The 27464-nt window shown below is 51.0% G+C and overlaps 2 protein-coding genes across 9 annotated transcripts in view; both read right to left on the bottom strand.

Moving 5' to 3' along the window:
* On the bottom strand, positions 1 to 297 carry LOC125685782 (feather keratin 4). The gene has a single exon (XM_048929188.1). The coding sequence runs from the start codon at positions 295 to 297 to the stop codon at positions 1 to 3; it is 297 nt and encodes a 98-aa protein (XP_048785145.1).
* Positions 298 to 3553: 3256 nt separating this feature from the next.
* LOC125685776 (feather keratin 4) overlaps positions 3554 to 27464 on the bottom strand; it is an 87732-nt gene continuing 63821 nt past the window's right edge. The window contains exon 2 of one of the 8 annotated variants that reach the window (XM_048929155.1): positions 3554 to 3871. In XM_048929155.1, the coding sequence (XP_048785112.1) occupies positions 3554 to 3871 (318 nt within the window). Of the gene's footprint in view, positions 3872 to 6544; positions 6863 to 9559; positions 9875 to 13004; positions 13320 to 16441; positions 16757 to 19887; positions 20203 to 23333; positions 23649 to 26769; positions 27085 to 27464 lie in introns of those variants that run through there. The other 7 variants (XM_048929154.1, XM_048929174.1, XM_048929173.1 and 4 more) reach the window with 7 other exon arrangements.

Raw genomic sequence — 27464 nt, 5'->3', positions numbered from 1 at the left:
TTAATAGGGCAGGCATCTCCTGCTAGAGAAGCGGCTGCCCAGGCCAGAGAGGCCAAAGCCACCGGAGGAGATGGGCACGCCCTCCTCACTCAGGATGCTGCCAACAGCAGCAGATGCTGAAGATCCCACAGCGGTGTTCTGGGGGAAGGAGCTGAGGATGGGTCCGGGCAGGGTGACCACGACGGGAGAGGGCTGGATCACCACCCGGGAGTCCTGGCACTGGCGCACACAGGGCTCGTTGCAGCTGTTGGCCAGCGGGGTCGGGCCACAGGGACGGCACAGATCGTAGCAGGACATGGCTGTGGGATGGAGGTGGACCTGGAGAGGGGACAGCAAAACAGTGTGAGCAGCAGACTGATGGTCTGCTCACAAAGGCAGGAGGCAAAGACTGGGGAGCAGGGACATGTAGAGCTGGGAGAAATAGACTCTTAGCAGCCCAGATACCCAAGAGCCCCATCAGAGTCAGCCTGAAGCCTTATCCCACCTCCCCAGACATTGGCATGCAGAACAGAGTTGGTGGGAGCCCTGCCAAAGAGTAAGGCTCACACCAAGGCTTGCATAGAGGGAAAGGCACATTGGAAAACAGAAGAGCAAGAGGAGAAGCAGAGAAAGATGAGGGTGAGAAGAAGGCCACTGCAGCTCACCTTGTTCACCAAGGAGGAGAAGGCAAGAGAAGTGGATGAGGGGGCCTGGTGCTGGACTGGCTTTTATACCAATCTGAACCGCCCCAGGCCCAGAGGCAACCATGCATATGCAGCTGTAGTAGGGCAAGCTCATTTGGATGCAAAACAACACAATTATAGAAATTCATGCCTTATTCCTCCTCCTACAAAGCTACTTCTCCGTTTTCATTTCCCAGTTAATGCAAGTCCATTTTGCTACACAAGCTCCTTTCAAGTGATAGAATTAGAGGCCTAAGCATTTCTGAGGAAGGAACTCAAAAGCACAGGGAGAAGATGAAGGCAAGGGGAGGGAGATGGCCAACGCTGTCAGCTGGTGACAGCCTCTCATTTCCCTGCAGTTTGCTTTGATGCTTTGCCCCAGTGTGTGGGGCCTCATTTCCTTGCAAGCACAGCATTAAGGTCAAGCTTCTTGCAGGGCTCATACGCAAAGACCAACACGGCCTTTGCTTCACCCATCTACGTGCTCAGGCTGCCTCAGCTGGAAGCAGTCCAAGGATGGATGCTCTGCTTTCTGGTTCTGGCCATTCTACAACATCAAGCACCGCTCTCAGGAGAGCTAAGACTCACTTATTCCTCTCTCCTCTGTCAGCAGCTGAGAGAGGACTTGACAGCAGGAAAGGGGTGTTTCACAAGAAAGGACATCGCACTCTCACGCCTAAACGTAAGTTGACCACTCCCCATAAACTTCCATGCCTGCTACAATCAAACACAAAAATTGCCTGGTTCCTCACCACACCCATGTCCATGTTTTGCATCCTACTTTGCCCTTACATCCTGACTCAACAGTACGCACCAACAAACAGACAACAGCATGTCCAGGCTGTAAACACACTTGCCCAGAAATGATGGAGGTCTGGGGGTGCCAGCATGGGCAGCTGGGACAGCAGCAGGAGTCAGGGTGGTTCCAAACACATGTGACAAAAGTGGACATCAAGCTCTATGCAGTGTTGGCCTGAGGTGACAAGTGTCCTAAGGGAGTGTCTGCCCAACAGGCAATACCCAACATACAGACCTCAGGCTCCAGCCAGGCCACATCCCAGTGACTCACAAAATGCCTCTGCAACTATGCTGGGACTCCACCAGCCACTTGTAAATCTCTCATCATGGAGACACAACCAAATGTCTCACTTATGAAGATGAAGAGAATGGAAACCAGGAGACACACCACCAGTGGAACTCATTACACAATGCCTGAGCAAGGCAGATGCAGAAATGCCCAACAGGTCCACCAAAGACCAGCTCAACAGTCAGGTTTGCAGTGCTATGGCAGCACTGATGCCAGGCCAGGGACTCTGGGCACAGCTCAGGTTCCGATGTTCTGACAGTGGGCCAACATGGGCCAACACTCCTGAGCAGTGCCAGAATAATACAGATACACCCAAGAGGGAGCTGGGAAAGCACCGGGCAACTGTGCATCCAGTCCAAGGGGACCATTGTGAAGCATAAACCTACCTACCAAGAACAACAGAACCAGATTGATATCCCTGAGCTGGAGACAAGGCTGAGGGCTGATGGCAGAGATGAAATACAGGTCCTGGATCAATGGGTCTGAGTTCGAAACTCAAGGTGAGCATGAGGGCTCATGGGCCTTTGTCATCTCTCAGAACACTGATGTGCCTGTAGAAGACATCTCCCGTGCATCTGGGACACAGGATGCCACCTTCATCTGCCACAGAAAAGGAAGGGAGAATTTCCTTTGTCCTCAAAGGAAGCTTTTGTTAATTTCTATTTCTAGATAATTTTATTAATTCATATTTTTGAAAAATATGTCCTTGTTTCTTTCTGATCTTCCCGAAGTGTTTCTGGTGCCCTACAGCACCTTGCTGCCCTTGATCATGTGGTGCACATGTTGCCTTCCATTCCAGATACCGTATTTTATGTACATTTTCCTCCTACTCTCTACTCACAGTGGCTTCACATTTGGTGAAAGGCATCGCAGGGCTTCCCACAGCCCATGACACAGATAGAGAGCTGCCATTCACCCTGCCTCCAACAGGACACGGAGGCACAAGTGCCTCATGTAAGGTGGGCTAGAGCATATATGAAGTAGAGCTCTGTACCTTGTTTTCCCCTGAACTCTCTGTGGCAATTGCAATCATCACATCTGCTGAAGTGAGACAAAGTAGCAAAGGCCACTCCACACTCAAAGCACCCCTATCCCTCTCTGACGCTGGTGGCATAGCATATGTGCAGCAACAGGCCAGATGGCACACCGCCTGCAACCAGGAGAATTTGTCCTCCTTGTGTTCACACTGGTCAGCCAATGACTTGTGAAATGCCTTTAATTCAGAGACGTTGATCAAGGGTCCTACTAAAACAGATTAAGTTCTGTGAGTAAAACTAAGATTCACAACCCAAGATATCCCATTTCTCTTTGGTAAATGTCATTACGCATCTTAACAAGGAAGGAACAGAAAGAGATTGATATTACAATGCAACATAACATTTATTGAGTTTGAAGATAGAAACAGAGCATTGCATGGTAGAAGGAGTGTGTTTTAGGTTGCTATGAGGGCTGCTGGAACTCTGACTGACCTTCAACACAATGGGATGCATGTCTTCCTCCCTCACATGGTGAGAGGGAGAAGAAGCAGGGCCATCTCAACTTGCCTCAGGATGAGCCCATGGCACAGGACAGGGGAAGACAACAAGGATGTGTGATAGTGACAAGCCAGTGGGAGAAGAAGACAGCTAGTGTCTGTGTTTCCAGACATTACAGGCTGGCAATCTCACATTCCTCTCTGCTTTGCAGAAGGTCACAAAGATGCTCAGCCCATCTGGAAACTTCGGCCAGCAGCACCGTCCTCAGTCCGGTGCCTGACTTTGGGCTTCCTCCTGAGCAATGCATTCATGGGAATTCCACCCCATCCTTAGTAGGGCAGGCACCTCCTGCTAGAGAAGCGGCTGCCCAGGCCAGAGAGGCCAAAGCCACCAGAGGAGATGGGCACGCCCTCCTCACTCAGGATGCTGCCTACAGCAGCGGAGGTGCTGGAGCCCACAGCGGTGTTCTGGGGGAAGGAGCTGAGGATGGGTCCAGGCAGGGTGACCACGACGGGAGAGGGCTGGATCACCACCCGGGAGTCCTGGCACTGGCGCACACAGGGCTCGTTGCAGCTGTTGGCCAGCGGGGTCGGGCCACAGGGACGGCACAGATCGAAGCAGGACATGGCTGTGGGATGGAGGTGGACCTGGAGAGGGGACAGAAAAACACACACAGCATGAGCAGCAGACTGATGGTCTGCTCACCTAGAGAAGAGGCACAGGCTGGTAAGCAGGGATAGGCATTGCATGGCCTTAGAGAGGCTTGGCAGATCCGATCCTCAAGAGCCTACACAGTGTCAGCCCCCGGCCTTATCCCACCTCCCCCCTACATTGGCATGCAGAAGAAAGAAGGTGGGAGCACCAGCAAGGAGCAAGACTCACATCAAGGTCCACATATAGTGAAAGACTTGGTGGATGCCAGAAGAGAAAGAGAAAGTGAAAAGACCACCACAGCTGCTCACCTTGTTCACCAGGGAGGAGAAGGCAAGAGAAGTGGATGAGGGAGCCTGGTGCTGGACAGGCTTTTATACTGTTCTAATCTGCCCCAGGCTTAGAGTTGCACCCTCTGCAAAAGTACTGTGTTTACCAAAAGCTCATCTTGCATGCAAATCATCACAATTATTAAAACCAGTGTCTTGCTTATTTTCCTTGTGATGCTTCCTTTTATTTCCCTGTTCTGCACATACTATTCAACTGTGCAGACTGCTTTCAAGTGCAAGCATTAGAGGCCAAATTTCCAGAGGTAAGAACACATCATCACAAGAATGATGCATCCAGTGATGAAGAGTGTCTCAGCACTCCAGGGGATGTCTACCATTTACTCTCTGGGGCACTGAACTAACATTTGTCCTGATGATTGGGGTTCTTCTTCTCCTAAACCTGAAGCTTCAGGCTGGGCATCCATAGGTAAGGAGAGGCCACATCAATCAACATCTATAACAGTATGCTTACACACATTCTTTTAGAAATCACCTTTCCAGTCAGGGCACTTGTACTCTTGGATTTTGGAATATCTCTCAAAGTAATTATTGCTCTTGGCAGCAATGGGCCTGGCTCTTCTTTTGCAATCTTATTTCTTCATACCTCCGTGCCTTAAGTAGCATTCTTCTAAGAATAGCAAATGTAGGCTATTGCTCTCCAATGACACCTTGCTGGACACCTCTGGTAAGCGAGGAGGAATCCCAACAACAAAAGCACATGTGGGCAATTGATACCTGTCCCTCCACCTGCCCATGCCTTTCACACAAGTCGTGCTTTGGCCATCCAGACTGGCAGCCCAATGGACACAACCAAACACTTGGTAGGATTCCCACCAGACACGCCACCCTCTTCAGGAGCACTGAGACTGCTCACAATGGCAGGTGGATGATCAACAGCGCCAGAGGTTCCCCAGGTACCACTGGTGGCAGGAACAGAGTGGCAGGAGCAAAGCAGAGGCTGAAGAGGACAGGAGTGTGGGAAGGAGGACTGAGGGCAAAGTTGGTGGTGTTCCACTCCCTCAGTCTCCCCAGCTTGAGGCCTGGGTGGAGGACACAACTGAGCCTGGTTTGGGACCTCCCCAAGCTCAGTCTGCTCAGCAACTGAATGGGAATTTTGAACGAGTCCTGCAGGGCTGCTCCAGACCCACTTGCCCTCATGATGCAATGATGAGCTTGTAAGGACTTCATGATAACTTATGCATTAGACCACAGGATTGTTCCACCAGGAAAGACCATCCTGCTCCCTTCCTGCACTCTGCAGTGGTTTCTGGAGATATCACAGATGCTGCCCAGTTCCTCACTTGCCAGAAGATAGCCGCTGCATTTCAAGCTTGCACTCATCACCATTATACACACCTAAGCTCAACACATACATGTGGTATCAAATCAAAGTAGGGCTTGTGTTTCAGCAGTGTTGGCCTCATTTTGACTTCTTTGGGACTCTCTCCAGTTTGAGGGTTTGGAGAAGAGATGTACTGAAGAATGCTTCTGAAGCAGTCAGCATTGTAATACCTTCTGGCAATCCAGTGTCTTCCTTTATCATAGAATATTAGAATATCCTGAGTTGGAAAGGGTCCATAAAGATTGTTAAGTCCAACTCCTGTGTCCTGCTATCCAAATTATCCCGTCACATCAAATGAAAAACAATTTCTAACATCACCCATTGTACTCATTCCCATAAGAAGGGGGTCCTGGACCCTCATGTGTGTATGTACTGGTCAATAACAGCTACCCCCCCAGTCCTCTGTGGCTCTCTCAAATACCATCTCCCTTGAGAGTGCTCAAATCCCATGAGCAAGATGAAGGTAAATGCCAGGATGTTATACAACACTTGAACTCCAAGACAAAGCATTTTCCCCTGAATTGCTTTCCTATGAATACCAACTGGAAAGAAACCAGAGGAGACTGAGATTACAATGCAGCATAAATTTTATTGAGTTTAAAGACAGAAACAAAGCATAGTTTAAAGCTGCAATAAAGGCAGTTGATTAACAGATTGGCAATTTGCTGGCAAACTTCATAAAAATGAGATACACTCTCCTCACAAGGAGAGAGGGGAAAGATCAGGGCCATTGCAACTTGCTTCAGGGCAAACCCATGGCACAGGACAGCAGGAGACAACAGGAATGTGTCATGATGACAAGAAAGTGGGAGAAGAAAACATCTGCTGGCCATGTTTCCAGACAGTATAAGCTGGCAACTTGGCATCCCTCTCTGCTTTGCATAAGGTCACAAAGATGCTCAGCCCATCTGGAAATTCTGGCCAGCAGCTCTGTTCTCAGTCCTGCATCTGGCTGCGTTCCTCCTGAGCAATGCATTCATGGGAATTCCACCTCATCCTTAGCAGGGCAGGTACCTCCTGCTAGAGAAGCGGCTGCCCAGGCCAGAGAGGCCAAAGCCACCGGAGGAGATGGGAACTCCCTCCTGGCTCAGGATGCTGCCAACAGCAGCGGAGGTGCTGGAGCCCACAGCGGTGTTCTGGGGGAAGGAGCTGAGGATGGGTCCGGGCAGGGTGACCACGACGGGAGAGGGCTGGATCACCACCCGGGAGTCCTGGCACTGGCGCACACAGGGCTCGTTGCAGCTGTTGGCCAGCGGGGTCGGGCCACAGGGACGGCACAGATCGAAGCAGGACATGGCTGTGGGATGGAGGTGGACCTGGAGAGGGGACAGTAAAACACACACAGCATGAGCAGAAGGCTGGCGTCCTGCTCACCTAGAGAGGAGGCACAGGCTGGTAAGCAGGGATAGGCACAGCAGGGACATAGAAAGTCTTAGCAGCCAAGAGCCCCAGCAGAGTCAGCCCAGGACCTTCTCCCACCACCCCCCACATTGGAAAGCAGAGCAGAGCTGGTGGGAGCACCATTAAGGAGCAAGGCTCACACCAAAGCCTGCACAGACTCAGGCTCAGTGGCGGCAAAAAGAGGGAGAGGAGAAGTAGGGAAAGAGAAGAGGAAAGCAAAGGCTACTGCAGCTCACCTTGTTCACCAAGGAGGAGAAGGCGAGAGAAGTAGATGAGGGAGCCTAGTGCTGGACTGGCTTTTATACTGGTCAGGACTACCCACAGAGGCATCCTTTGTATGTACACTCTATGTATCAGCAAGCTCATCTTGTATGCAAAACACCACAATTAAAGAAAATAGTGTCTTTTTTTTCTGTTCCCTGCAACGCTCCCTTTTCATTTCCCTGTTTGTGACATGTCCCTTCCACCACTAATTCTCCTTTCAAGTGGCAGAATTAGAGGCCAAAATATTTTTTGGAGACATGACACGTCAGCACAAGCAGGTGATGCAAGCCAGTGATGAGCAGTGGGTAACCTCAGGTGAGAAGAGCAGCCTCCTACCCTTTGGGCCTTCCTTCAACACTCATCCTGGAGCGGGTTTCCTCCTAACCTTGAATCTTCACTTCCAAATGGGAAGTCCAGCATCATCAAGTGCTCTCCCTGATACTATGTTAAAACTTATATTTTAGAATGACTTAGTTTGCAAAGCACCTTTAAATATCATCTAGTCCAAACACCTGACATGACTTGAGACATATTCCAGTAGATCTGGTTATTCATAATCCAGCTAACTTATTTTGAATGTCTCCTATGCTGGGGCATCCACAACTTCTCTGCACAATCTGTTCTAGTGTCTAATAAACCCACCTCACTCTACCCTCTTTCACATTAAAACTATTTTCCCTCGTCTTGTCACTGCTGTACCTGGTATATATTCTCTCTGTCTTTCTTATAAGCCACCTTTATATTGAAAGGCTGCATGGAGCCTTTTCTTCAGGCACAACAACACCAACTCAATCAGCCTTTCTTCACAGGAGTACTGCTCCAGACCTCTGATCATCTTTGTGGCCTTCTCTGGACCTGTTCTAGCAAATCCATATCATCCTTGTACTGGGGACCCAGAGGTGAATGCAGTACACCAGGGAGGGCCTTATGAAAGCAAAGTAGATGAGGAGAATTACCTCCCTTGGCCTTCTTGCCACACTTCTTTTCATGCACCCCGGAATATGATTGGTTTCTGAGTAACAAGCACACAGTATCAGGTATGGTTATCCATCAACAATTATGCCCAGCCCCTCCTCTGGAAGGCTAACTTCAGCTGTCTAAATTCATTTCCCCACCTATACTGAAGCTGGGGTTTTCTCCAGCACAGAGGCAGGACCTTGCACTTGTCTTTGTTGGATTGCATGAGGTTCACATAGCCTCAGTCTTCACATCTGTCTGAGTCTCTCCTAATCAAATCCTATCTACTAGAGTATCAAATACATCAGTCAGATTAGTGAATTCCATAAACTTAGTGTCACCCTTGAACACCAACCCACTCAGGCTTTCTTAAGCATTGTCTTTCCAGGCAGGGCAACTCTGCTCTTAGGTTTTAGACAGTCTCTCTCAGGTTAACTATTCCTCTAGGGAGGACTCAGATCTCAATTCACACTGTTGTCCCAGCTGCCACCAGTTCTTTTGACTCCTTTGGGACCCTCTCTAATTCAGATTTCGCAGGTGTGCTTGAAGAATAGATGAGAAGAAGAAAACATTTAGAATGTTAACATTCAAAAACAGCTTCAATCAGCTGAGTTCTGGCAGGTCCAGAAATGCCTTCAAGCAATCCAATGTCTTGTCTTATTATCTGAAAGTTGAAAAATATTCAACTTTGCTCATTCCTGATATGTAACTTCAGGGTGCTCATAAACACTAGTATAATACTATGCCAACACTATATACCCATCCAGCTAGCCATCTCTCTTGTAATTATAAGAGTTTTTTGAGGGAATTCAGCACCTTAGCAGAGCAAGAAGGCTCACACTAGGAGGATACTACACAAATCTCCATTCCAGTAAAAAAATTCTCACCCTGAACATATTAACTGAGTATTCAAACATGGAATGAATGTGAGGGAAGAAACACGAGCAGACTGAGATTACAGTGCAGCATAAATTTTTATTGTGCTCAAAGAAGGAATGAAAACAGTGAAAAGTATAAGGCTGCTACAAATACAGCTGACAAACACATTGGCCATAAGGAGGGAAACTACAGGAAGGTGGGGTGCATGTCTACCCCATCACAAGGCAAATGAAAGAACAAACAGGGTCATCTCAACATCCTTCAGAATGAACTCATGGCACAGGAACAAAGGAGACAACAAGGACACCTGAACATGAAAAGAAAGCAGGAAAAAAAGAAATCATCTGCTGGCTATGTCCACAGGCAGCACAGGCTGACACCTTGACTTCCCTCAGTGCTTTGCAGCAGAGCAGGAGGCTGCACAGCACAACATGGCAAGCAGTTCTGTCCTCAGTCCGGCACCAAGTTTTGGGTTTCCTGAAGGATGTGATCATGCGATGCCCTCTTCATCCTTAAGGCAGGCACCTCCTGCTAGAGAAGCGGCTGCCCAGGCCAGAGAGGCCAAAGCCACCGGAGGAGATGGGCACGCCCTCCTCACTCAGGATGCTGCCAACAGCAGCGGAGGTGCTGGAGCCCACAGCGGTGTTCTGGGGGAAGGAGCTGAGGATGGGTCCGGGCAGGGTGACCACGACGGGAGAGGGCTGGATCACCACCCGGGAGTCCTGGCACTGGCGCACACAGGGCTCGTTGCAGCTGTTGGCCAGCGGGGTCGGGCCACAGGGACGGCACAGATCGAAGCAGGACATGGCTGTGGGATGGAGGTGGACCTGGAGAGGGCACAGCAAAAGAAGTTAGTGCAAGCAGCAGCCTGGTGGTGGCCTGCTCACAAAGGCAGCAGGGACTGGTAATGTGAGGTGAGAGAGTATCTTAGCAGCCCAGATCCCCAAGAGCCCCAGCAGAGTCTGCACAAATCCTTCCTGCACAAGCATGCAGAACAGACTTGGGGGAGCCCTGCCAAAGAGTAAGGCTCACACCAAGGCTTTCATAGAGGGAAAGGCACATTGGAAAACAGAAGAGCAAGAGGAGAAGCAGAGAAGGAGTAGGGTGAGGAGAAAGCCACTGCAGCTCACCTTGTTCACCAAGGAGGAGAAGGCAAGAGAAGTGGATGAGGGAGCCTGGTGCTGGACTGGCTTTTATACCTATCTGGACCGCCCCTGGCCCAGGGGCAACCCATGTGTAAGTAGCTGTAGTGGGGCAAGCCCATTTCGATGCAAAACAATACAATTATCAAAATTGATGGATTAATTCTCCTCCCTACAAAGCTACTTCTCCGTTCTCATTTCCCAGTTCATGACAAGTCCATTTTGCCGCATAAGCTCCTTTCAAGTGACAGAATTAGAGGCCTAAGCATTTCTGAGGAAGGAAGTCAAAAGCACAGGGAGAAGATGAAGGTGTGGGCATGGAAATGGCCAACAGTGTCAGCAGGAGATAGCTTCTCATTCCCGTGCAGCTTGCTTTGATGCTTTGCCCCAGTGTGTGGGGCCCCATTTCCTTGCAAGCACAGCATTAAAGGTCAAGCTTCTTGCAGGGCTCATATGCAAAGACCAACACGGCCTTTGCTTCACCCATCTACGTGCTCAGGCTGCCTCAGCTGGAAGCAGTCCAAGGATGGATGCTCTGCTTTCTGCTTCCAGCTGATCTACAACACCAAGCACTGCTCGCAGGAGACCTAAGTCTCACTACTATTCCTTTCCCTTCTGTTTCCAGCTGAGGGATATCCACCGACACCAGAAAAGGCGTGTTTCACTAAAAAGGACATTGCTCTCTCATAATCAGATATTAGCTGATCATCGCCATTAATTGTGATGTCTTCCGCAGTCAAACAAAAAGACTGGGCAAGAATTGCCTGGTTCCCCACCACCCCCATGTCCATGTTAGGCATCCTACTTTGCACATACATCCTGACACAACAGCACACACCAACAAACACACAACATTTCCAGGTTACACTGGAAGCACACTTGCCCAGAAGCATGTGTAATATGGGAGTGCCATCATGGGCAGCTGGGACAGCAGCAGGAGTCAGGGTGGGTCCAAACACATATGCCAAAGGAGGACATCAAACTCTATGCAGCGTTGGCCAGAGGCAGTAGGCACCCAAGGGGAATTGACTGCCCAACAGGTGACACCCAACATACAAACCTCAGGCTCCAGCCAGGCCACATCCCAGGGCACTCACAAAATGCCTCCACAATTATGCTGGGACTCCACCAGCCACACGCAAATCTCTCATCATGGAGACACAACCAAATGTCTCACTTAGGAAGATGAAGAGAATGGAAACCAGGAGACACACCACCAGTGGAACTCATTACACAATGCCTGAGCAAGGCAGATGCAGAAATGCCCAACAGGTCCACCAAAGACCAGCTCAACAATCAGGTTTGCACTGCTATGGCAGCACTGACGCCAGGCCAGGGAGTCAGGGCACAGCTCAGGTTGCGATGCTGTGACAGTAACATGGGCCAACACTCCTGAGCAGTGCCAGAATAATACACGTGCACCCAAGAGGGAGCTGGGAACGCACCGGGCAACGCTGCATCTAGTGCAAGGGAACAATTATCAAGCATCAACTGACCTGTCTGAGAACAGCAGAACCAGACTAGTGTCCTTGAGCTGGAGACAAGGCTGAGGGCTGATGGCGGAGGTGTGATACAGGCCCTGGGTGAATTGGCCTGAGTCAGTGGGTGTGGTGGGAGACCCCAGGTGAGTGTGAGGAGCACCAATAGGCCTCTGGCAGACCTAGAGCACTGATGTGCCTGAAGAGAACATCTCCCATGACCCCGGAAATGGGACACCATCTTCATCTGCCACAGAAATGGAAGGGAGGACTTCCTCTAGGTACAAATGACATCACTTGTGGTAGTGTGGGGCACAATGCAACAAGCCAGCCATACACACGACACGTTACTTCTCTCTCGGTTCCTCCTGATCTTCCGGATTGCAACAAAAGATCCAAAATGTTCAGTGCTCATAGCCACGATAATTTATGTATTTATTTACTTCTTCCTCATGATGCTATTGTCATATACTGACTTGCTAAACCTCCATGCTTGCAGCATGATGGATCTGCACACATACAAGCAGTGTCTCTGCACTGGTCTTGTATTCCTCAATATTTCAGAAATAGAACAGTAGGCATAGAGGGAAGGTGTGGGAGCAGAACTCCCACAGCAGTGGGAGTGTCAGTGTGCTGGAAATAGCTGCCCAGACAGCTGCTGGTCTGTCCTTTGCTGAACATAGTCCAGGACCCACCTGCATGCTTTCTGTGCTGACAGTTTCAGGGAACCTGCTTTAGCAGGGGTTTGGCAGGACTAGATGGCCCCCTCAGGTCCCTTACAACCCCATTGTTTTCGTTTCTGCGATTCTACAAAATTACCTTTACTCTCCAAGATATCCCATTTCCCACCAGTGATTGGGCATCCCAGCAAGGCAGGAACACAAAAAGACTGAGATTACAATGCAGCATAAAATTTATTGAGACAACAGAAGAACTCAAAGCAGTGCATGAGAGAAGTGATCTTGCCCATGCTTCTATGAAGGAAGCTAGGACTCAGACACCTCATCATCACGGTGGGATTCAGGAGGTTGTCCCTTCAAATACGAAAGAGAGAAGAAGCAGGGTCATCTCCACTTGCTTCAGGGCAAACCCAAGGCACAGGACAGCAGGAGACAATATGGACTCATGATGATGAGGAGAAAGTGGGAGAAGAAGAGGACATGTGGAGGCAGCATTTCCAGACTGTCAAGGTGGCATGCAGGATGCAGGCTCTGCTTTCCCGTAGAGTGCAAGGGTGCTCAGTCCATGGGGAAACAGTGACGAGCAGCTCTGTCCTCAGTCCGGCACCAAGTTTTGGGTTTCCTGAAGGATGTGATCATGCGATGCCCTCTTCATCCTTAAGGCAGGCACCTCCTGCTAGAGAAGCGGCTGCCCAGGCCAGAGAGGCCAAAGCCACCGGAGGAGATGGGCACGCCCTCCTCACTCAGGATGCTGCCAACAGCAGCGGAGGTGCTGGAGCCCACAGCGGTGTTCTGGGGGAAGGAGCTGAGGATGGGTCCGGGCAGGGTGACCACGACGGGAGAGGGCTGGATCACCACCCGGGAGTCCTGGCACTGGCGCACACAGGGCTCGTTGCAGCTGTTGGCCAGCGGGGTCGGGCCACAGGGACGGCACAGATCGAAGCAGGACATGGCTGTGGGATGGAGGTGGACCTGGAGAGGGCACAGCAAAAGAAGTCAGTGCAAGCAGCAGCCTGGTGGTGGCCTGCTCACAAAGGCAGCAGGGACTGGTAATGCGAGGTGAGAGAGTATCTTAGCAGCCCAGATCCCCAAGAGCCCCAGCAGAGTCTGCACAAATCCTTCCTGCACAAGCATGCAGAACAGACTTGGGGGAGCCCCTTCAAGGAGTAAGGCTCACACCAAGGCTTTCATAGAGGGAAAGGCACATTGGAAAACAGAAGAGCAAGAGGAGAAGCAGAGAAGGAGGAGGGTTAGAAGAAACCCACTGCAGCTCACCTTGTTCACCAGGGAGGAGAAGGCAAGAGAAGTGGATGAGGGAGCCTGGTGCTGGACTGGCTTTTATACCAATCTGGACCGCCCCAGGCCCAGAGGCAACCCATGTGTAAGTAGCTGTATTGGGGCAAGCCCATTTCGATGCAAAACAGTACAATTATCAAAATTGTTGGATTAATTCTCCTCCCTACAAAGCTACTTCTCCGTTTTCAATTCCCAGTTCATGACAAGTCCATTTTGCCGCATAAGCTCCTTTCAAGCGACAGAATTAGAGACCAAAGCATTTCTGAGGAAGGAACTCAAAAGCACAGGTAAGAGATGAAGGCAAGGGGAGGATGATGGCAAAAGTTGTTGACAGCTTCTCATTCCCGTGCAGCTTGCTTTAATTTTTAGCTCAAACGCTTTAGGTCTCATTTCCAAAAACATGGAGTGGAAGGTAGAATTTCCGTCAAGGCTCATATGCAAAGACCAACACGGCCTTTGCTTCACCCATCTACGTGCTCAGGCTGCCTCAGCTGGAAGCAGTCCAAGGATGGATGCTCTGCTTTCTGCTTCCAGCTGATCTACAACACCAAGCACTGCTCGCAGGTGACCTAAGTCTCACTACTATTCCTTTCCCTTCTGTTTCCAGCTGGGGGATGTCCACCGACACAAGAAAAGGCGTGTTTCACTAAAAAGGACATTGCTCTCTCATAATCAGACATTAGCTGATCATCACCATAAATTGTGTTGTCTTCCGCAGTCAAACAAAAAGACTGGGCAAGAATTGCCTGGTTCCCCACCACCCCCATGTCCATGTTAGGCATCCTACTTTGCACATACATCCTGACACAACAGCACACACCAACAAACACACAACATTTCCAGGTTACACTGGAAGCACACTTGCCCAGAAGCATGTGTAATATGGGAGTGCCATCATGGGCAGCTGGGACAGCAGCAGGAGTCAGGGTGGTTCCAAACACATATGCCAAAGGAGGACATCAAACTCTATGCAGCGTTGGCCAGAGGCAGTAGGCACCCAAGGGGAATTGACTGCCCAACAGGTAACACCCAACATACACACCTCAGGCTCCTGCCAGGCCACATCCCAGGGCACTCACAAAATGCCTCCGCAATTATGCTGGGACTCCACCAGCCACACGCAAATCTCTCATCATGGAGACACAACCAAATATCTCACTTAGGAAGATGAAGAGAATGGAAACCAGGAGACACACCACCAGTGGAACTCATTACACAACGCCTGAGCAAGGCAGATGCAAAAATGCCCAACAGGTCCACCAAAGACCAGCTCAACAATCAGGTTTGCACTGCTATGGCAGCACTGATGCCAGGCCAGGGAGCCAGGGCACAGCTCAGGTTGCGATGCTGTGACAGTAACATGGGCCAACACTCCTGAGCAGTGCCAGAATAATACACGTGCACCCAAGAGGGAGCTGGGAACGCACCGGGCAACGCTGCATCTAGTGCAAGGGGACAATTATCAAGCATCAACTGACCTGTCCGAGAACAGCAGAACCAGACTGATGTCCTTGAGCTGGAGAGAAAGCTGAGGGCTGATGGCGGAGGTGTGATATAGGCCCTGGGTGAATTGGCCTGAGTCAGTGGATGTGGTGGGAGACCCCGTGTGAGTGTGAGGAGCACCAATAGGCCTCTGGCAGACCTAGAGCACTGATGTGCCTGAAGAGAACATCTCCCATGACCCCGGAAATGGGACACCATCTTCATCTGCCACAGAAATGGAAGGGAGGACTTCCTCTAGGTACAAATGACATCACTTGTGGTAGTGTGGGGCACAATGCAACAAGCCAGCCATACACACGACACGTTACTTCTCTCTCGGATCCTCCTGATCTTCCGGATTGCAACAAAAGATCCAAAATGTTCAGTGCTCATAGCCACGATAATTTATGTATTTATTTACTTCTTCCTCATGATGCTATTGTCATATACTGACTTGCTAAACCTCCATGCTTGCAGCATGATGGATCTGCACACATACAAGCAGTGTCTCTGCACTGGTCTTGTATTCCTCAATATTTCAGAAATAGAACAGTAGGCATAGAGGGAAGGTGTGGGAGCAGAACTCCCACAATAGTGGGAGTGTCAGTGTGCTGGAAATAGCTGCCCAGACAGCTGCCGGTCTGTGCTTTGCTGAACATAGTCCAGGACCCACCTGCATGCTTTCTGTGCTGACAGTTTCAGGGAACCTGCTTTAGCAGGGGGTTTGGCAGGACTAGACGGCCCCCTCAGGTCCCTTACAACCCCATTGTTTTCGTTTCTGCGATTCCACAAAATGATCTTCACACTCCAAGATATCCCATTTCCCTCCAGTGATTGGGCATCCCAGCAAGGCAGGAACACAAAAAGACTGAGATTACAATGCAGCATAAAATTTATTGAGACAACAGAAGAACTCAAAGCAGTGCATGAGAGAAGTGATCTTGCCCATGCTTCTATGAAGGAAGCTAGGACTCAGACACCTCATCATCACGGTGGGATTCAGGAGGTTGTCCCTTCGAATACGAAAGCGAGAAGAAGCAGGGTCATCTCCACTTGCTTCAGGGCAAACCCAAGGCACAGGACAGCAGGAGACAATATGGACTCATGATGATGAGGAGAAAGTGGGAGAAGAAGAGGACATGTGGAGGCAGCATTTCCAGACTGTCAAGGTGGCATGCAGGATGCAAACTCTGCATTCCCGTAGAGTGCAAGAGTGCTCAGTCCATGGGGAAACAGTGACGAGCAGCTCTGTCCTCAGTCCGGCACCAAGTTTTGGGTTTCCTGAAGGATGTGATCATGCGATGCCCTCTTCATCCTTAAGGCAGGCACCTCCTGCTAGAGAAGCGGCTGCCCAGGCCAGAGAGGCCAAAGCCACCGGAGGAGATGGGCACGCCCTCCTCACTCAGGATGCTGCCAACAGCAGCGGAGGTGCTGGAGCCCACAGCGGTGTTCTGGGGGAAGGAGCTGAGGATGGGTCCGGGCAGGGTGACCACGACGGGAGAGGGCTGGATCACCACCCGGGAGTCCTGGCACTGGCGCACACAGGGCTCGTTGCAGCTGTTGGCCAGCGGGGTCGGGCCACAGGGACGGCACAGATCGAAGCAGGACATGGCTGTGGGATGGAGGTGGACCTGGAGAGGGCACAGCCAAAGAAGTTAGTGCAAGCAGCAGCCTGGTGGTGGCCTGCTCACAAAGGCAGCAGGGACTGGTAATGCGAGGTGAGAGAGTATCTTAGCAGCCCAGATCCCCAAGAGCCCCAGCAGAGTCTGCACAAATCCTTCCTGCACAAGCATGCAGAACAGACTTGGGGGAGCCCCTTCAAGGAGTAAGGCTCACACCAAGGCTTTCATAGATGGAAAGGCATGTTGGGAAACAGAAGAGCAAGAGGAGAAACAGAGAATGAGGAGGGTTAGAAGAAAGCCACTGCAGCTCACCTTGTTCACCAAGGAGGAGAAGGCAAGAGAAGTGGATGAGGGAGCCTGGTGCTGGACTGGCTTTTATACCAATCTGGACCGCCCCAGGCCCAGAGGCAACCCATGTGTAAGTAGCTGTATTGGGACAAGCCTATTTGGATGCAAAACAATACAATTATAGAAATTGATGGATTAATTCTCCTCCCTACAAAGCTACTTCTCCATTCTCATTTCCCAGTTCATGACTAGTCCATTTTGCCGCATAAGATCCTTTCAAGCGACAGAATTAGAGGCCAAAGCATTTCTGAGGAAGGAAGTCAAAAGCACAGGGAGAAGATGACGGTGTGGGCATGGAAATGGCCAACAGTGTCAGCGGGAGATAGCTTCTCATTCCCGTGCAGTTTGCTTTGCTGCTTTGCCCCAGTGTGTGGGGCCCCATTTCCTTGCAAGCACAGCATTAAAGGTCAAGCTTCTTGCAGGGCTCATATGCAAAGACCAACACGGCCTTTGCTTCACCCATCTACGTGCTCAGGCTGCCTCAGCTGGAAGCAGTCCAAGGATGGATGCTCTGCTTTCTGCTTCCAGCTGATCTACAACACCAAGCACTGCTCGCAGGTGACCTAAGTCTCACTACTATTCCTTTCCCTTCTGTTTCCAGCTGGGGGATGTCCACCGACACAAGAAAAGGCGTGTTTCACTAAAAAGGACATTGCTCTCTCATAATCAGACATTAGCTGATCATCACCATAAATTGTGTTGTCTTCCGCAGTCAAACAAAAAGACTGGGCAAGAATTGCCTGGTTCCCCACCACCCCCATGTCCATGTTAGGCATCCTACTTTGCACATACATCCTGACACAACAGCACACACCAACAAACACACAACATTTCCAGGTTACACTGGAAGCACACTTGCCCAGAAGCATGTGTAATATGGGAGTGCCATCATGGGCAGCTGGGACAGCAGCAGGAGTCAGGGTGGTTCCAAACACGTATGCCAAAGGAGGACATCAAACTCTATGCAGCGTTGGCCAGAGGCAGTAGGCACCCAAGGGGAATTGAATGTCCAACAGGTAACACCCAACATACACACCTCAGGCTCCTGCCAGGCCACATCCCAGGGCACTCACAAAATGCCTCCACAGTTATGCTGGGACTCCACCAGCCACACGCAAATCTCTCATCATGGAGACACAACCAAATGTCTCACTTAGGAAGATGAAGAGAATGGAAACCAGGAGACACACCACCAGTGGAACTCATTACACAACGCCTGAGCAAGGCAGATGCAGAAATGCCCAACAGGTCCATCAAAGACCAGCTCAACAATCAGGTTTGCACTGCTATGGCAGCACTGACGCCAGGCCAGGGAGCCAGGGCACAGCTCAGGTTGCGATGCTGTGACAGTAACATGGGCCAACACTCCTGAGCAGTGCCAGAATAATACACGTGCACCCAAGAGGGAGCTGGGAACGCACCGGGCAACGCTGCATCTAGTGCAAGGGGACAATTATCAAGCATCAACTGACCTGTCCGAGAACAGCAGAACCAGACTGATGTCCTTGAGCTGGAGAGAAAGCTGAGGGCTGATGGCGGAGGTGTGATATAGGCCCTGGGTGAATTGGCCTGAGTCAGTGGATGTGGTGGGAGACCCCGTGTGAGTGTGAGGAGCACCAATAGGCCTCTGGCAGACCTAGAGCACTGATGTGCCTGAAGAGAACATCTCCCATGACCCCGGAAATGGGACACCATCTTCATCTGCCACAGAAATGGAAGGGAGGACTTCCTCTAGGTACAAATGACATCACTTGTGGTAGTGTGGGGCACAATGCAACAAGCCAGCCATACACACGACACGTTACTTCTCTCTCGGATCCTCCTGATCTTCCGGATTGCAACAAAAGATCCAAAATGTTCAGTGCTCATAGCCACGATAATTTATGTATTTATTTACTTCTTCCTCATGATGCTATTGTCATATACTGACTTGCTAAACCTCCATGCTTGCAGCATGATGGATCTGCACACATACAAGCAGTGTCTCTGCACTGGTCTTGTATTCCTCAATATTTCAGAAATAGAACAGTAGGCATAGAGGGAAGGTGTGGGAGCAGAACTCCCACAATAGTGGGAGTGTCAGTGTGCTGGAAATAGCTGCCCAGACAGCTGCCGGTCTGTGCTTTGCTGAACATAGTCCAGGACCCACCTGCATGCTTTCTGTGCTGACAGTTTCAGGGAACCTGCTTTAGCAGGGGGTTTGGCAGGACTAGACGGCCCCCTCAGGTCCCTTACAACCCCATTGTTTTCGTTTCTGCGATTCCACAAAATGATCTTCACACTCCAAGATATCCCATTTCCCTCCAGTGATTGGGCATCCCAGCAAGGCAGGAACACAAAAAGACTGAGATTACAATGCAGCATAAAATTTATTGAGACAACAGAAGAACTCAAAGCAGTGCATGAGAGAAGTGATCTTGCCCATGCTTCTATGAAGGAAGCTAGGACTCAGACACCTCATCACCACGGTGGGATTCAGGATGTTGTCCCTTCAAATACGAAAGCGAGAAGAAGCAGGGTCATCTCCACTTGCTTCAGGGCAAACCCAAGGCACAGGACAGCAGGAGACAATATGGACTCATGATGATGAGGAGAAAGTGGGAGAAGAAGAGGACATGTGGAGGCAGCATTTCCAGACTGTCAAGGTGGCATGCGGGATGCAGGCTCTGCTTTCCCGTAGAGTGCAAGGGTGCTCAGTCCATGGGGAAACAGTGACGAGCAGCTCTGTCCTCAGTCCGGCACCAAGTTTTGGGTTTCCTGAAGGATGTGATCATGCGATGCCCTCTTCATCCTTAAGGCAGGCACCTCCTGCTAGAGAAGCGGCTGCCCAGGCCAGAGAGGCCAAAGCCACCGGAGGAGATGGGCACGCCCTCCTCACTCAGGATGCTGCCAACAGCAGCGGAGGTGCTGGAGCCCACAGCGGTGTTCTGGGGGAAGGAGCTGAGGATGGGTCCGGGCAGGGTGACCACGACGGGAGAGGGCTGGATCACCACCCGGGAGTCCTGGCACTGGCGCACACAGGGCTCGTTGCAGCTGTTGGCCAGCGGGGTCGGGCCACAGGGACGGCACAGATCGAAGCAGGACATGGCTGTGGGATGGAGGTGGACCTGGAGAGGGCACAGCAAAAGAAGTTAGTGCAAGCAGCAGCCTGGTGGTGGCCTGCTCACAAAGGCAGCAGGGACTGGTAATGCGAGGTGAGAGAGTATCTTAGCAGCCCAGATCCCCAAGAGCCCCAGCAGAGTCTGCACAAATCCTTCCTGCACAAGCATGCAGAACAGACTTGGGGGAGCCCCTTCAAGGAGTAAGGCTCACACCAAGGCTTTCATAGATGGAAAGGCATGTTGGGAAACAGAAGAGCAAGAGGAGAAACAGAGAATGAGGAGGGTTAGAAGAAAGCCACTGCAGCTCACCTTGTTCACCAAGGAGGAGAAGGCAAGAGAAGTGGATGAGGGAGCCTGGTGCTGGACTGGCTTTTATACCAATCTGGACCGCCCCAGGCCCAGAGGCAACCCATGTGTAAGTAGCTGTATTGGGACAAGCCTATTTGGATGCAAAACAATACAATTATAGAAATTGATGGATTAATTCTCCTCCCTACAAAGCTACTTCTCCATTCTCATTTCCCAGTTCATGACAAGTCCATTTTGCCGCATAAGATCCTTTCAAGCGACAGAATTAGAGGCCAAAGCATTTCTGAGGAAGGAAGTCAAAAGCACAGGGAGAAGATGACGGTGTGGGCATGGAAATGGCCAACAGTGTCAGCGGGAGATAGCTTCTCATTCCCGTGCAGTTTGCTTTGCTGCTTTGCCCCAGTGAGTGGGGCCCCATTTCCTTGCAAGCACAGCATTAAAGGTCAAGCTTCTTGCAGGGCTCATATGCAAAGACCAACACGGCCTTTGCTTCACCCATCTACGTGCTCAGGCTGCCTCAGCTGGAAGCAGTCCAAGGATGGATGCTCTGCTTTCTGCTTCCAGCTGATCTACAACACCAAGCACTGCTCGCAGGTGACCTAAGTCTCACTACTATTTCTTTCCCTTCTGTTTCCAGCTGGGGGATGTCCACCGACACAAGAAAAGGCGTGTTTCACTAAAAAGGACATTGCTCTCTCATAATCAGACATTAGCTGATCATCACCATAAATTGTGTTGTCTTCCGCAGTCAAACAAAAAGACTGGGCAAGAATTGCCTGGTTCCCCACCACCCCCATGTCCATGTTAGGCATCCTACTTTGCACATACATCCTGACACAACAGCACACACCAACAAACACACAACATTTCCAGGTTACACTGGAAGCACACTTGCCCAGAAGCATGTGTAATATGGGAGTGCCATCATGGGCAGCTGGGACAGCAGCAGGAGTCAGGGTGGTTCCAAACACATATGCCAAAGGAGGACATCAAACTCTATGCAGCGTTGGCCAGAGGCAGTAGGCACCCAAGGGGAATTGACTGCCCAACAGGTGACACCCAACATACACACCTCAGGCTCCTGCCAGGCCACATCCCAGGGCACTCACAAAATGCCTCTGCAATTATGCTGGGACTCCACCAGCCACACGCAAATCTCTCATCATGGAGACACAACCAAATATCTCACTTAGGAAGATGAAGAGAATGGAAACCAGGAGACACACCACCAGTGGAACTCATTACACAACGCCTGAGCAAGGCAGATGCAAAAATGCCCAACAGGTCCATCAAAGACCAGCTCAACAATCAGGTTTGCACTGCTATGGCAGCACTGATGCCAGGCCAGGGAGCCAGGGCACAGCTCAAGTTGCGATGCTGTGACAGTAACATGGGCCAACACTCCTGAGCAGTGCCAGAATAATACACGTGCACCCAAGAGGGAGCTGGGAACGCACCGGGCAACGCTGCATCTAGTGCAAGGGGACAATTATCAAGCATCAACTGACCTGTCTGAGAACAGCAGAACCAGACTGATGTCCTTGAGCTGGAGAGAAAGCTGAGGGCTGATGGCAGAGGTGTGATACAGGCCCTGGGTGAATTGGCCTGAGTCAGTGGGTATGGTGGGAGACCCCAGGTGAGTGTGAGGAGCACCGATAGGCCTCTGGCAGACCTAGAGCACTGATGTGCCTGAAGAGAACATCTCCCATGACCCCGGAAATGGGACACCATCTTCATCTGCCACCGAAATGGAAGGGAGGACTTCCTCTAGGTACAAATGACATCACCTGTGGTAGTGTGGGGCACAATGCAAGAAGCCAGCCATACACACGACACGTTACTTCTCTCTCGGATCCTCCTGATCTTCCGGATTGCAACAAAAGATCCAAAATGTTCAGTGCTCATAGCCACGATAATTTATGTATTTATTTACTTCTTCCTCATGATGCTATTGTCATATACTGACTTGCTAAACCTCCATGCTTGCAGCATGATGGATCAGCACACATACAAGCAGTGTCTCTGCACTGGTCTTGTATTCCTCAATATTTCAGAAATAGAACAGTAGGCATAGAGGGAAGGTGTGGGAGCAGAACTCCCACAATAGTGGGAGTGTCAGTGTGCTGGAAATAGCTGCCCAGACAGCTGCCGGTCTGTGCTTTGCTGAACATAGTCCAGGACCCACCTGCATGCTTTCTGTGCTGACAGTTTCAGGGAACCTGCTTTAGCAGGGGGTTTGGCAGGACTAGACGGCCCCCTCAGGTCCCTTACAACCCCATTGTTTTCGTTTCTGCGATTCCACAAAATGATCTTCACACTCCAAGATATCCCATTTCCCTCCAGTGATTGGGCATCCCAGCAAGGCAGGAACACAAAAAGACTGAGATTACAATGCAGCATAAAATTTATTGAGACAACAGAAGAACTCAAAGCAGTGCATGAGAGAAGTGATCTTGCCCATGCTTCTATGAAGGAAGCTAGGACTCAGACACCTCATCATCACGGTGGGATTCAGGAGGTTGTCCCTTCAAATACGAAAGAGAGAAGAAGCAGGGTCATCTCCACTTGCTTCAGGGCAAATCCAAGGCACAGGACAGCAGGAGACAATATGGACTCATGATGCTGAGGAGAAAGTGGGAGAAGAAGAGGACATGTGGAGGCAGCATTTCCAGACTGTCAAGGTGGCATGCAGGATGCAGGCTCTGCTTTCCCATAGAGTGCAAGGGTGCTCAGTCCATGGGGAAACAGTGACGAGCAGCTCTGTCCTCAGTCCGGCACCAAGTTTTGGGTTTCCTGAAGGATGTGATCATGCGATGCCCTCTTCATCCTTAAGGCAGGCACCTCCTGCTAGAGAAGCGGCTGCCCAGGCCAGAGAGGCCAAAGCCACCGGAGGAGATGGGCACGCCCTCCTCACTCAGGATGCTGCCAACAGCAGCGGAGGTGCTGGAGCCCACAGCGGTGTTCTGGGGGAAGGAGCTGAGGATGGGTCCGGGCAGGGTGACCACGACGGGAGAGGGCTGGATCACCACCCGGGAGTCCTGGCACTGGCGCACACAGGGCTCGTTGCAGCTGTTGGCCAGCGGGGTCGGGCCACAGGGACGGCACAGATCGAAGCAGGACATGGCTGTGGGATGGAGGTGGACCTGGAGAGGGCACAGCAAAAGAAGTCAGTGCAAGCAGCAGCCTGGTGCTGGCCTGCTCACAAAGGCAGCAGGGACTGGTAATGTGAGGTGAGAGAGTATCTTAGCAGCCCAGATCCCCAAGAGCCCCAGCAGAGTCTGCACAAATCCTTCCTGCACAAGCATGCAGAACAGACTTGGGGGAGCCCCTTCAAGGAGTAAGGCTCACACCAAGGCTTGCATAGATGGAAAGGCATGTTGGGAAACAGAAGAGCAAGAGGAGAAACAGAGAATGAGGAGGGTTAGAAGAAAGCCACTGCAGCTCACCTTGTTCACCAAGGAGGAGAAGGCAAGAGAAGTGGATGAGGGAGCCTGGTGCTGGACTGGCTTTTATACCAATCTGGACCGCCCCAGGCCCAGAGGCAACCCATGTGTAAGTAGCTGTATTGGGGCAAGCCCATTTCGATGCAAAACAATACAATTATCAAAATTGATGGATTAATTCTCCTCCCTACAAAGCTACTTCTCCGTTCTCATTTCCCAGTTCATGACAAGTCCATTTTGCCGCATAAGCTCCTTTCAAGCGACAGAATTAGAGGCCTAAGCATTTCTGAGGAAGGAAGTCAAAAGCACAGGGAGAAGATGACGGTGTGGGCATGGAAATGGCCAACAGTGTCAGCAGGAGATAGCTTCTCATTCCCGTGCAGCTTGCTTTGATGCTTTGCCCCAGTGTGTGGGGCCTCATTTCCTTGCAAGCACAGCATTAAAGGTCAAGCTTCTTGCAGGGCTCATATGCAAAGACCAACACGGCCTTTGCTTCACCCATCTACGTGCTCAGGCTGCCTCAGCTGGAAGCAGTCCAAGGATGGATGCTCTGCTTTCTGCTTCCAGCTGATCTACAACACCAAGCACTGCTCGCAGGTGACCTAAGTCTCACTACTATTCCTTTCCCTTCTGTTTCCAGCTGAGGGATGTCCACCGACACAAGAAAAGGCGTGTTTCACTAAAAAGGACAGTGCTCTCTCATAATCAGACATTAGCTGATCATCGCCATTAATTGTGATGTCTTCCGCAGTCAAACAAAAAGACTGGGCAAGAATTGCCTGGTTCCCCACCACCCCCATGTCCATGTTAGGCATCCTACTTTGCACATACATCCTGACACAACAGCACACACCAACAAACACACAACATTTCCAGGTTACACTGGAAGCACACTTGCCCAGAAGCATGTGTAATATGGGAGTGCCATCATGGGCAGCTGGGACAGCAGCAGGAGTCAGGGTGGTTCCAAACACATATGCCAAAGGAGGACATCAAACTCTATGCAGCGTTGGCCAGAGGCAGTAGGCACCCAAGGGGAATTGAATGTCCAACAGGTAACACCCAACATACACACCTCAGGCTCCTGCCAGGCCACATCCCAGGGCACTCACAAAATGCCTCCACAGTTATGCTGGGACTCCACCAGCCACACGCAAATCTCTCATCATGGAGACACAACCAAATGTCTCACTTAGGAAGATGAAGAGAATGGAAACCAGGAGACACACCACCAGTGGAACTCATTACACAACGCCTGAGCAAGGCAGATGCAAAAATGCCCAACAGGTCCATCAAAGACAATCAGGTTTGCACTGCTATGGCAGCACTGATGCCAGGCCAGGGAGCCAGGGCACAGCTCAGGTTGCGATGCTGTGACAGTAACATGGGCCAACACTCCTGAGCAGTGCCAGAATAATACACGTGCACCCAAGAGGGAGCTGGGAACGCACCGGGCAACGCTGCATCTAGTGCAGGGGACAATTATCAAGCATCAACTGACCTGTCCAAGAACAGCAGAACCAGACTAGTGTCCTTGAGCTGGAGAGAAAGCTGAGGGCTGATGGCGGAGGTGTGATATAGGCCCTGGGTGAATTGGCCTGAGTCAGTGGATGTGGTGGGAGACCCCGTGTGAGTGTGAGGAGCACCAATAGGCCTCTGGCAGACCTAGAGCACTGATGTGCCTGAAGAGAACATCTCCCATGACCCCGGAAATGGGACACCATCTTCATCTGCCACAGAAATGGAAGGGAGGACTTCCTCTAGGTACAAATGACATCACCTGTGGTAGTGTGGGGCACAATGCAACAAGCCAGCCATACACACGACACGTTACTTCTCTCTCGGATCCTCCTGATCTTCCGGATTGCAACAAAAGATCCAAAATGTTCAGTGCTCATAGCCACGATAATTTATGTATTTATTTACTTCTTCCTCATGATGCTATTGTCATATACTGACTTGCTAAACCTCCATGCTTGCAGCATGATGGATCTGCAAACATACAAGCAGTGTCTCTGCACTGGTCTTGTATTCCTCAATATTTCAGAAATAGAACAGTAGGCATAGAGGGAAGGTGTGGGAGCAGAACTCCCACAATAGTGGGAGTGTCAGTGTGCTGGAAATAGCTGCCCAGACAGCTGCCGGTCTGTCCTTTGCTGAACATAGTCCAGGACCCACCTGCATGCTTTCTGTGCTGACAGTTTCAGGGAACCTGCTTTAGCAGGGGGTTTGGCAGGACTAGACGGCCCCCTCAGGTCCCTTACAACCCCATTGTTTTCGTTTCTGCGATTCCACAAAATGATCTTCACACTCCAAGATATCCCATTTCCCTCCAGTGATTGGGCATCCCAGCAAGGCAGGAACACAAAAAGACTGAGATTACAATGCAGCATAAAATTTATTGAGACAACAGAAGAACTCAAAGCAGTGCATGAGAGAAGTGATCTTGCCCATGCTTCTATGAAGGAAGCTAGGACTCAGACACCTCATCATCACGGTGGGATTCAGGAGGTTGTCCCTTCAAATACGAAAGAGAGAAGAAGCAGGGTCATCTCCACTTGCTTCAGGGCAAACCCAAGGCACAGGACAGCAGGAGACAATATGGACTCATGATGATGAGGAGAAAGTGGGAGAAGAAGAGGACATGTGGAGGCAGCATTTCCAGACTGTCAAGGTGGCATGCAGGATGCAGGCTCTGCTTTCCCGTAGAGTGCAAGGGTGCTCAGTCCATGGGGAAACAGTGACGAGCAGCTCTGTCCTCAGTCCGGCACCAAGTTTTGGGTTTCCTGAAGGATGTGATCATGCGATGCCCTCTTCATCCTTAAGGCAGGCACCTCCTGCTAGAGAAGCGGCTGCCCAGGCCAGAGAGGCCAAAGCCACCGGAGGAGATGGGCACGCCCTCCTCACTCAGGATGCTGCCAACAGCAGCGGAGGTGCTGGAGCCCACAGCGGTGTTCTGGGGGAAGGAGCTGAGGATGGGTCCGGGCAGGGTGACCACGACGGGAGAGGGCTGGATCACCACCCGGGAGTCCTGGCACTGGCGCACACAGGGCTCGTTGCAGCTGTTGGCCAGCGGGGTCGGGCCACAGGGACGGCACAGATCGAAGCAGGACATGGCTGTGGGATGGAGGTGGACCTGGAGAGGGCACAGCAAAAGAAGTCAGTGCAAGCAGCAGCCTGGTGCTGGCCTGCTCACAAAGGCAGCAGGGACTGGTAATGTGAGGTGAGAGAGTATCTTAGCAGCCCAGATCCCCAAGAGCCCCAGCAGAGTCTGCACAAATCCTTCCTGCACAAGCATGCAGAACAGACTTGGGGGAGCCCCTTCAAGGAGTAAGGCTCACACCAAGGCTTGCATAGATGGAAAGGCATGTTGGGAAACAGAAGAGCAAGAGGAGAAACAGAGAATGAGGAGGGTTAGAAGAAAGCCACTGCAGCTCACCTTGTTCACCAAGGAGGAGAAGGCAAGAGAAGTGGATGAGGGAGCCTGGTGCTGGACTGGCTTTTATACCAATCTGG

This window comes from Lagopus muta, chromosome 29, assembly GCF_023343835.1.
Source record: "Lagopus muta isolate bLagMut1 chromosome 29, bLagMut1 primary, whole genome shotgun sequence".
NCBI lineage: Eukaryota > Metazoa > Chordata > Aves > Galliformes > Phasianidae > Lagopus > Lagopus muta.
Note: the sequence above shows the minus strand (reverse complement) of the source record. Positions and strands in the feature narration are given on the sequence as shown.